This window comes from Coffea eugenioides, chromosome 2 (assembly GCF_003713205.1).
Source record: "Coffea eugenioides isolate CCC68of chromosome 2, Ceug_1.0, whole genome shotgun sequence".
Lineage (NCBI taxonomy): Eukaryota > Viridiplantae > Streptophyta > Magnoliopsida > Gentianales > Rubiaceae > Coffea > Coffea eugenioides.
Genome location: NC_040036.1, coordinates 65,807,379 through 65,818,695, shown reverse-complemented (window position 1 = coordinate 65,818,695; position 11,317 = coordinate 65,807,379). Strand labels below are relative to the sequence as shown.

General features: G+C 35.5%; 1 protein-coding gene across 1 annotated transcript; it reads right to left on the bottom strand.

Annotated features, from left to right (window-relative positions):
- Positions 1-458: 458 nt before the first annotated feature.
- Positions 459-9,232, bottom strand: LOC113760050 (raucaffricine-O-beta-D-glucosidase-like). The gene is made up of 13 exons (XM_027302625.1): positions 9,079-9,232; positions 5,446-5,515; positions 3,803-3,858; positions 3,609-3,684; positions 3,319-3,396; positions 3,147-3,234; positions 2,514-2,817; positions 2,253-2,368; positions 1,882-2,102; positions 1,723-1,757; positions 1,545-1,620; positions 1,306-1,417; positions 459-944 (listed from the first exon to the last, which is right to left on the bottom strand). Exons 1-13 carry the CDS (start codon positions 9,142-9,144, stop codon positions 611-613), a joined length of 1,632 nt encoding a protein of 543 aa, XP_027158426.1. The 5' UTR covers positions 9,145-9,232; the 3' UTR covers positions 459-610.
- Positions 9,233-11,317: the final 2,085 nt, after the last annotated feature.

Here is an 11,317-nt window from a genome sequence, read left to right as displayed (position 1 = left end):
TATAATGCCTTTGAACATGAAAGTTGACTCAAAAGTCAATATAGCAAGACAAGCTTCATGACAATAGAGAGCACAATATTATGGTACAAAGAGAAATGATTTTGTTGCACATACAGTGTGTTTATGTTTTAAAAAATGAAAATAAAAAACTATCAGATTCAACAAGCTTCACCATAAGGATCGTATAGAATGGTTTAGATTAATTTTCACTTCTTAAGTGTGCCACTCCTTTTTTAGAGAACTTGTGCAAATCGCGAAATATCCATGGTTTGCGAATTCATTGTGAACTATTGTTCCTTGAGAATTTTTAACCTTCTGAAAGCAGCAGAGGATATTGATATATATACAAATATATGGGAGAAGTGGAATTTATTATTTAATCACACACATAATAAGCACGTCCAATTCTCATATTGAAATTAGGATAAAATTGAAACACAGCATAGCTTCTTAGCACAGAGTCAAAGCAGAGCATAGCTTCTTATTACGGAACACAAATAGAGCAAAAAGCATAGCTCCTTATTACAGACCAGAAATTAGAACACCAAGCATCTGCAGAGCCTTCTGGTGACAACCCTGATCACGAACGCTAAAATGCTGCTAAAGAGGATCAAGTTTTGCGGTGCCTCTTAGTTGGAGTACCCTCATGAACAACCATTTCTCCCGAATTTGGGGCATTCGTTTGATATGGCAGCGGCGAAGTAGAAGTAGGGCTTATAGTTTCATCCTCAAGTAGGGCATTATTTTTCAGTGGATGTGTTATAGGTCTATACTTCTTGTCCAGAAAATTCATGTACCATAGAGCTGAGTTTTTTGGGAATCTTGACAAATAACGATCTGTGAAGTTAACATACACAAGGCCAAACCGATAATTGAAGCCTGATGCCCACTCGAAATTGTCCATCAATGACCAAACGAAATATCCCTTGACATTGACCCGATTTCTGCAAGTATATATAGATATGTTAGTCATAAAAACAAAATAAATTTGCTACCGGGTAATTTGCAACACCAAATGGCGTAAATAGTAACTAATACTTATAAATTCTTTGATTTGATTACTGACCATTTTTTAGAGCCAAGATGGTCGTTTAGTCAAGCAACTAGTAAAACGTAATATTTTGGTAATTCAATTAATAAAAAGTACAGTTTCGCTTCAAGAATGTAAACTCTAATTTGCTGATTGACCATTTTAACTTAACAAACAATTTAGTGATATAAATAGAGAATTTTATATAGTTTAGTGGCCATTTCCTCAATTCGTAATATAGAGATACTAATATGCCAAAGCAATTAAGAACTTACTCAATCATGGCCAGTCTTATTTCTTTTAAGTGCTCACGAAGGTATTCAATCCTCGTCTCATCGTTACAAGCTTCAGAAACCGTATAATCAGGATGATTTGCATCACCAAATCCTATGTAAGTGACAAGCAAGACGAAATATCAAGAGGAGAACAATTTATATACCCAAAGAAGAAAAAAATAATGATTATTTGTGAAAAAGTTGATCGAGTAGTAAGCAAATTTTGTTAGGTTAATTACCATTCTCAGTGATAAAAATTGGTGGATCATTGTAACGTTGCTTTATGTAGTGCAAAATCTTGTGCAACCCCTCAGTCTGAGAATCAAGAACCCAAAAAAAAAAAGGTAGTGAAATAGCATGTAAGATGCCTATTGATGAATATATTGTCATAAACGAGACATGCAAATAATTACTTACTGGTTCACCAATAGGATTCCCATCAGGACCATTGTCTATATGGAGGGGAGAAAAGAAAACAACAACAAAGATAAAAGATCAGCAAAATTGAAATTACACTTTTTTGAAAGAAAACAAAAACCAATAGGGGTTTTCCAGAAGATCTTCTCAGAAGCTTACTTTTATGAGTGGCATGCGAATCAGTAATGTAGCTCGGAGGTCCACTGGGGAGGACAGATGCAGCAACTATATAGCTGGATGTGTAATAGTTGAGCCCAAGGAAATCATATGATCCTCTTAGTTGGATGGATTCTTCCTCTGCAAATCGTTGAAGGCGCTCTGGTGGCACATTATCTGTCATGCTCTTTGGATATCGACCATATGTTATTGGATCCATAAACCTGGAAACTCATACCCGTGAATAGGAATATTTGATAATGTGAAACCAAAATATTTGGACAAGGGTTGAGAATTTAATGGCCCTCTCATCCATATGAATGTAGGGATCTCGATGGGCATAATTAAGTATTTATGCTTGTTTCTGCACTTACCAGCCGAACACAAAGTCCTGTGTTCGTTGAGCGGCATGTATGTCTTTCTCTGAGTGGTGATGGAATGGCTCAAACCACGAGGTAACGAGTGTTATGCCAATTTGTCCCCCTTGAGCCTGCGCAAATTTGATCAAAACTTCATCATGATAATAAGTATTTTGACTGCTAATCTTGGGAGATTTTACCGTCATCAATTTTTTTTTCTTTTTGTTAATTTAAGGGATTAAAAGTGGTTCTTCACTTATAGGCATGTATGCCAACCTTGAATTTTTTCCTGTAAAGATCAACTGCTTCAGCATGAGCAAGGAGCAAGTTACGTGCTGCAGTATATGGTTCAACACCTGGATCTCCATCTTCACAAACCAATGGGTTCCGGTGATGAGTTTTGTGTTGGAGAGCAGAAAGTTTCGCGTGCTCCTCTGAAGATGAACCTCGACAAGGGGGAAATTCACCAGTTACATATCCCTTAAATATAAAAGTCCATGGCTCATTGAATGTTGTCCAATATTTCACACGATCACCGAATTCCCAAAAGCACAATTCAGCAAGGTCCAGGTAGTCCTTCCTGTTAAATTAAATTCAAAAGTAAGAACACTTTTTTTTGTAAATTCATCTAAATACATATCTCCAATTACTAAAATTTCATCCAGTAGATCTTCTAGTATTGTGCTGTTCTATTTAACAAGATGGAATGGGCCCTTTATCTAAAAGGTGTCTTTTTTAGTTTTATTAATTGGCAAATAGTTGGCAAATACAAGATTATATTAAAAGAAGATGGTTTTTCTCATGAAGAAATATGGTTTCGTTTTGGAGCATCTAAATAAATTGCTTGCCCTATTCCGTTTTGTTTTCTTTCTTTAGGAAAGAAAGACAATTTAAATAATTTATGCTCACATAATTCTCTTATCTAAGAAACCACCATACTGTTCTTCGAGAATTTGTGGAACTTCAAAGTGGTGCAGGGTCACAAAAGGTTGAATGCCTATAACAGATGAAATGGTCAGTGAAATTTCTTAGATCAATCTAATTTCAGTTTTTACGAAGCAAAATCTTTATTAAAGTTTACCATTTGCCAAGAGCTCGTCAATGAGATTGTTGTAGTACTGGATTCCTTCTCTGTTTACGCCTGCACTTAGTCTCCCACCTAGGATGTAGATTTGGCAAAAAAAAAAAAAAAACGATGAACAAAATTTAGAAACTATGATTGTATCCCTTATAATTAAACATATAATGGAATATCTCAGAATCAGAATTTGAAAATATTTGGCAGTAGAGGAAACAGTTTGTTTATAATCCTAGAACAATTTAAAAGATCAGACATCATGAAATTTCTAATAATAATTTTCTCTCTTTTACCGGGCAATACTCTACTCCATGAAATTGAAAATCTGTAGGAGTCCAAGCCCAGTTTCTTGCAAATTTTCACATCTTCCTGTGAAGTTCATTAGACAGAAAATGGAAGTCAAAATTGCTTTTGTTAGGCACAAAAAACTTGGAAACGACAAGGACTGTTTGAATGAGCAACTAATTGTGTGACGGCTAATTATTACCTTGTACAGCCCGTATGAATAACAAGCAACGTTTCCATTTTGACCGTTGACCTTTCCTGGAAATCAGCCAATTTCTTAAAATCAGAGGCATAACCTTTCATGCAATTGAAAAGGGAATGGATAGAGCATCCGCAATGTAATTGATATAGAATGATATACATGCCCCCTTACGTATGGTAAACACTTTAAAAATCATTTCCTAGCCAGATCCTTTTTTTTTTTCGGGCTTGTTACATTTTTGACAAATTTTAACCACTTTCTAAAATCATTTTTTTTCCACACATACTCCAATAAAGGTATTATAATGATATTCTTCTATAACCATCTTAGAAAAACAACATCAAAACAAACTAAGAGTGGCAATTCAAGATCCGACAAGATAATAGAACACGAACATGAGTCGAAAAATACACAACACGAAAGAATTTGTGTCAAAAAGGGGTCGATCTGATTATGACACAAAAATGGAATGGGTCATTATGGCTGTGCTAGCTTATGTTCTGACTAAAAGTAAATAGTATTTTTTGTTTCTTGAGTTTTTGTGATGTTTCGTTAGTAATTTCAATCTAAAAAATAAAATGGGTCAAGTGGGTTAAAATAATACATGACATGTTAATAATCAAGTTATAACATGAAAATGACACGAAAGTTTAATGTGTCATTTATGGATCTATACTTATTTGACACAAATACGATTATGACACGATATATTTATAGCCCTAAAACAAAGCAACAAGTTTTGCTGATACTTTGACTTAAACAAAATTGAAAACAAACTATATAATTTGTTATGAGCAAACAACAGCAGATCTTGTAATTCGATGTCCATATTCGGCTTCACTCATTCCGCTACTGTTCAAAAGTAGCCGAAAAGATAGGGCAAATTATATTTTAACCCCCTGTGGTTTAGCCTTTTTTACATAACTCCCCTATAGTTTCAAAAGCTATATATAACCCCCTTATGATTTGGATTAAAGTGTCGAAGTGACGGAAATAGTCACTCGTAACGGAACTTCTAAAAATGTCAAAATTACCCTTATAAATACATGACACATTAACCCCGTATGATTTTTATATTTTACCATATAATCCCCTTATGGTTTAATATTTTATCATATAACCCCCTTATGATTTTCAAAATATACACATGACCCCCTTTGATTAATAAATAATTTTCAACTTTACATAAGGGTATTTTTGACATTTTAGGTGACTCCGTTACGAATGATTATTCCCGTCACTTTGACACTTTAATTCAAACCATAAGGGAGTTATGTCTAGTTTTTGAAATCATAAGGGGGTTATGTAAAAAAAAAACTAAACCACAGGGGGTAAAGTGAAATTTGCCCGAAAAGATATAATAACGATAATATGATTTAGTAAAAGATTATATGGAATGCCCCAGTATTGATTATAGAAAAGGAAAAAAAATAAAACAGAATAGTTAAATTTACAACCTCCATATAATAAATGCACATCAATTGTGCATCTACAACATGTATCATTAATTCATTACTGTTAAGCCTTGTACTATTTGTACTGCAAAAAAATAAAAGGTGTCGATTTAGACTTTCCCAAAGCAAAAACGAGGTCTAGCTTGATGATGAGCGATGGTACACAAAAAGGGAGAGAGACAAACAAACCTGGTGTTGAATTGCACAAGAAATCCCAATTACTAAGGCCGCGGCCCCCTTCCCGTACACCACCTTCAATCTATGGAACAAAATTTAAATCCAATGGTTAGTACAACATAAAACAGATTGATCCAGCGACAGAAGCCGAAACTAACTGATTTAGGATTAATTTGAACATGTATGCTGAAAGCCACTTTAAGCTAGATTTGGGACTTGAGAGGAAACTGATGATTTACATTTTACACAAAAAATATTTATTTGGTATTCGATTTGTCCAAAAATAGTTCTCATCTATGAATTATAGTAATTACATGGTCCAAAAACCAGGTCGTCCAAGTTATATACCATTGAATTGCTCTCAAATCGCTCTACTCTTTCAAGATATTGGATGGTTCATTGTGAAATCTATGGATTACCTCCTCTATAACCGTTTCCCATGAGGAGATATCGAGACAAATTCAGATTACATACACAGTCTGTTCATGTACAATTGATATGGAAATTTCAGCAATGCGGTACAAGTTCAACTATGCAATCTATGAACAATTGTTAGAAGGGAGAAGTTTATGGGAAGTCAATTCAATTTCTGGTTGCTCATGAATTTGGAGGAAAATAATGAAATACAGGAATTGGGATTTCTACAAGTAATAGAGCCCAAACTTAATTCTGGTCTGATTCTTGGCATCCATCACGACCATGGTTCATAGTCGCGGTCGCGGCTCGGATCGTTCCACATTGGTTTCGGCATATCGGTCTCAGCGAAACATGAATTTTTGAAATATTTAATATTTTAAAAATTGTCAAAAATATGATTAAAAAAATAATTAAAAAATTAGTAAAAATAATAAAAATTCAAGTTGACTCGGGATGACTTGAAGTGATTCGATATGATTCGGCCATTTCAACCCTTCATGGTGACGTCTCGGTGAGTAAAAATAATTAAAAAATAATTAAAATATTCAAGTATCTCGGAATCGTATCGGAAGGACCCAAAACGGTGACGAGACGACTCGGCCAAGTCTTTGAACCACGATCACACGACCACTCTATAAGATTTATACTATATCCTTACTTAGGAATTTGGGATTAAATACACAGGCTAAGGTTGCTAACTTCATTCACAATGACTGCTGGAAATGGCCTCAGGGAAGGTTAATTCTCTTCTTCAGGAATTCAGGGATATAACTCCTCTCTCCTTATTGCAAAACGTGCACAGAGAGGATCATGTGAGGTGGCTAAACTCATCAACAGGAATGTTCTCTGTCAAGTCTGCTATGAGGAAGATATTCCCTCCTGGTAATGCTGTGAATTGGCATAAAATGGTGTGTGGGAAGGGATATGTCCTGAAATTTGCTTTTACCCTATGGTTGGCAGTACAAGAGAAGCTTATGACAAGAGGTAGGCCGAGAAGATATGGTGTAGGATGTTGATCCCACTTATGTATTTGTGGTGGAGTTGATGAATCAGTTGACCACCTATTTTTTTTCATTTAACTTTTGCAAAGTCAGTTTGGCAAAAAGTACAACGGATATGTTTGTTATATAGGGGAGATATGTGCCAGCTGATGGAGGTGCAATGGTGGATTGCTCACTTGAAAGTTGAATCATTTGCTACTAAACTCAAATGGCTGGTTCTTTCTGCTACTATTTGGCATCTATGGTAGGAGAGGAACAACAGAATTTTCAAACAAGCCAACAAGACTAATGTTCAAGTTGTTGCAACAATTGTGAAGATAGTACAGTTAACTTGTGTTTCTTGGGAAGGTGCTCCAAAAATTAGGGAACATCTAGAACTGGTGCTTGAATGGGGACTAGACCACGTGTTTGATGAGCTAGATAGGACTATATGTATACCAATAGTCTTATACAAATTCCTGAGCGTATACTGTATAGCAAAAGGATTGATGACATGAGTAGGCATGAGTAGATAGGAGTTCTGCTGTAATAGACCGAGTACATATTATACAATTCTAATAGAATCAATAAAAGCTCCTTAACAAAAACAATTGTTAGATTAGATTTAACTGTGTATATTAGCTTTTTCACATATATCACATAATGAGCTTAGAATCATGGTTCGCCATCGCGAGTCGCAGTTAGTGTTGTTCCACATCCGTTACGGCATATCGATTAAATATCGAATGATACGCAAGTTAAAGTATATAAAACTTTTAAAAATTCTAAAAAAATTACTAAAAATAAAAAATACTATAAGCAATACAACTATCAAATTAAATTTGATAAAAACCCAAGTTAACATAGAAACTATGTAAGTCTTTAAAAAAAATGATGCAGCGCTAATTAATAAACAAAAGATGTTGAAAAGAAATTCAGTTCATTTGTTGTTAACTAATCCAATTTAATATTTGTTGGACTATTCTAATCTTGTTGCTTTGGTGTAAGGGGGGTTGAAATGTTGAATGAATGGAAACGCGGATGCATTCAAAAAATAGAGGAATAAAGTTTTAGGTATCCCCCTTTGATCAAGAAATGTTTGTTCAGGGTGCGATGAGAGAGAAAGTTGGAAAGGAAGTGAGATAGAATCTCGTGGGCTTTGAGCTGTGATTTAGCTGCAATTTTTTCTTTTTCTTTTTTTTGTTGGGTGTTTCTCTCTCTCTGTCTCCTCACTCCATTCTATCCCCTCACATTCTCACATACACAACCCAACCGACACTGCCTCCCATAAGCCCTAGAAAAAGTCCTTCCATTCCACCGCCTCCCCCCTTTATTTCTCTTTGTCTCTCTCTCTTCTCAAGCGCCACCACCATTACCAGTTTGCCACCACCCACAAAAATCTCCAAAACCCCGAATCCCACAAAATTTTTACAGGGGGCACTTTATAATTGAGTCTAAAACTATCCCAACATAAACATATTGTGTCTTCCTTTCCAATTTCCTGTCGAAAAACAGTTCTCATCTTCTCCAGTCTATCGCATCTCTTCCTGCACGTCCATTGTCAATGGATTTCACTAACTCGATATTTCTATCCATCTATTATCCTCCTCCTCAAAACCCACTCTCTCCTCAATACTCCCCCAATCCATGCTATTCCTATACCCCAGATTCATCTTACTTCCAAATTTGCTCCAATTCTTCTTGTTCGTACTCCCAATCTGAAGATTAGGATCAATCCCAACGAAATTACGAGTCTTACAATCACAACCCCTCAAGAAACCTCAACTAATTATGATGGGTTGCACTAGCAGAAGTGATGGAATGAGGATGGCAACCGGTGGGAGAAAGAAGAAATCATGTGGGTGATTTTGTTGTTTGACTCGCGAGTTGACTCGGCCAAACTCGATAAGTTCTGCTGGTTTCTTATCCATTTGAGTTGACTCGGTAAATATTGGCCTAGTCAATCCGAATCAACTCGGATTCCGGTCAAACGGTGATGGGGGTGTCAATACCGTACCGGTGGATCCTGTTTCAGTAATCACTCGAGCGAGTCAACTCGGAATCCGTCGATTTGGCGAACTATGCTTAGAATGGACTATAATTTATTTAAAGTAAGAAACCTTCTAGTGGAGTGGCCAAATACTAAAGGAATAACTTATTCAGGAATTCCACGCAGGAATGATGTGCTAAGATAAAGGAATTTGTAATTCAGATTTTGAAAATGTGAAAGAACAATATCAGTAGTAACCTGATAAGAAGAAGTTGCAGCTCCAAAGAGAAATTCAGGGGGAAAATCCGAACGATGGATTTCCATTTCCTAGGCACAAAATCTTTGTAGCAAAATAGATAGATATGCAAGTGGAAAATTGGTAGATAGCTGGATGAGGACTCAATAGTAAGCTCCGCTATAAATAGCAGGTGGACGATATACTACTGTGCTGTTGCCTTGCATGAGAAAACGTCAAACACGGGTGGGACCATTAATTTGATGGATTTGGCACCCCAGTCCAAATGTGTTGTGTGAATCTAAGAGTACTCGATGAAAGCAAGAGAAAACGTGGAATACTACTGATTGGTGCCGTTAATTGGATGGATTTGGGCCCCACAAGTTCGAATCCAAACATGTTGTATAAATCTAAGATTACACGCAAGAGAAAACGTGAAACACGGGTTGATGCCGTTAATTGGAGGCTTCAGATCCTCGGTACCCAAAATAGTCTCTGTCCCCTCTGTCCCTTATTTATATAACTGCCACGTGTTTCTAGCATTTTGTTAATCCAAACTCAAATAAAATCGATAATAATTAGTTTACAAGTATTATTAACCCAAATTCAAACAAACCAATAATAGTCGATTGACAGATTTATTCAAAATTAATTAAAACAGATAACTCAAAACTTTTTTTTATTTTTTTTTTAACAAAAAAGAGTCTTGTTGATCATAAACATAGAAATCAACTAAAACTCTTCTTTATTTTCTTACCCCAAATCATATTTTTCTTAAATCAACATAGACCTTAATGTCATTTCCAGCCAACCGAGTTCAAGTTTAGTTGCTTGCGGCTGTCCCATGCCATGTCCTGGTGGTTTTGTTTGTAGATGCACAACTGATGGAAAATCCGACAATCTTTAGAAGTTTTGAATTATGAAGGGTTTGATATTACAAACCAACATGATAGACCATAGTTATTCAAGTATTAGCAGGTTTTTTAGGTGTACTTAGTAAGAGTGGTTAAAATTTTATTACTATTCTCTTATTTTTATCTAGCAGATGATTTTTTGAGAATCAAATTCCAATATCTAACATTCTTATCAACCATGAGTGTTTATATCAACTTATTTAGCTCTTTCTAATTTTTTTACATCTCGTAATTATGTAAATGCGATGATTGAAAATTAATTACTTAATAGTTTTGAGTTATCTGTTTTAATTGATTTTGAGTAAACCTGTCAATCGACTATTATCGGTTTGTTTGAATTTCGGTTAACAAAACTTGTAAACCGATTATTATCGGTTTTATTTGAGTTTGGGTTAACAAAAGGCTAGAGACACGTGGCAACTATACAAATAAGGGACAGAGGGAACAGAGACTATTTTAGGGACAGAGGATTTGAAGCCTTAATTGGATGGATTTGGGACCTCACAAGTTGGAATCCAAACCTGTTGTGTAAATCTAAGATTTATTGGATGTAAATTCGTATAATTTCAGTGTAATTGTAATTTTTTATACAAATTTAACTATGTATATTACAAACTCAAGTTTTTACACCAAAGTTGTTCCAGTTTACATTAGATGTCGGAATCTTATTTGGACCGGATTGGAATTTGGAACAAGTTGATTTGGGTTTTGGTTCACCTAGATTTGGTTTGTGTTATTTTTTACCAGATTTAGCGTACATTTATATAAATTGTAGATCGATTAGGGGTATACAACAAAAATTGGTTCGCTTGTATTTTCTAGATGTTTGTCTAAAAGTTTATCATATTTTATTTTATTTTATTTTTTATAAAAAATCTCGAATCCAGAATTTCTAACTTACAGTCCTTTCCTCCGTACCGTCCAACCTATTCCTCCCCCTTTTATCCTATTTTATTGTAGTTGTTTTAGAAAAAATAATTAGTATTTGTCCAAAACACTCAAAACACCCTATTTTTTTTTTTTTTAAAACACCCCTATCCTCCCCATCGCCCCCCCCATCAACGGCAACCTCCGTCCAATGTTTTCAGAACCGGACCGGACCGGCCGGTTCGACCGGTTGGACAGCGAACCGGCCATGTCACCAGTCCGGTCTAATGCTAAAGCCGGAAGTTCATGGAGAACCGTTGAAACTCGGACGAACCGTGCGAACCATTAAGAACCGTGAACCGGCGATTTTTTAAATTCTTCAACAAAATATCAAGAATGGTGTAGCTAAGATTCAAACTTGGGTCTCCAAGTTTGGATATGACAATCTCACCACTAGACTATAGTTAACTTTGTCGAAAAT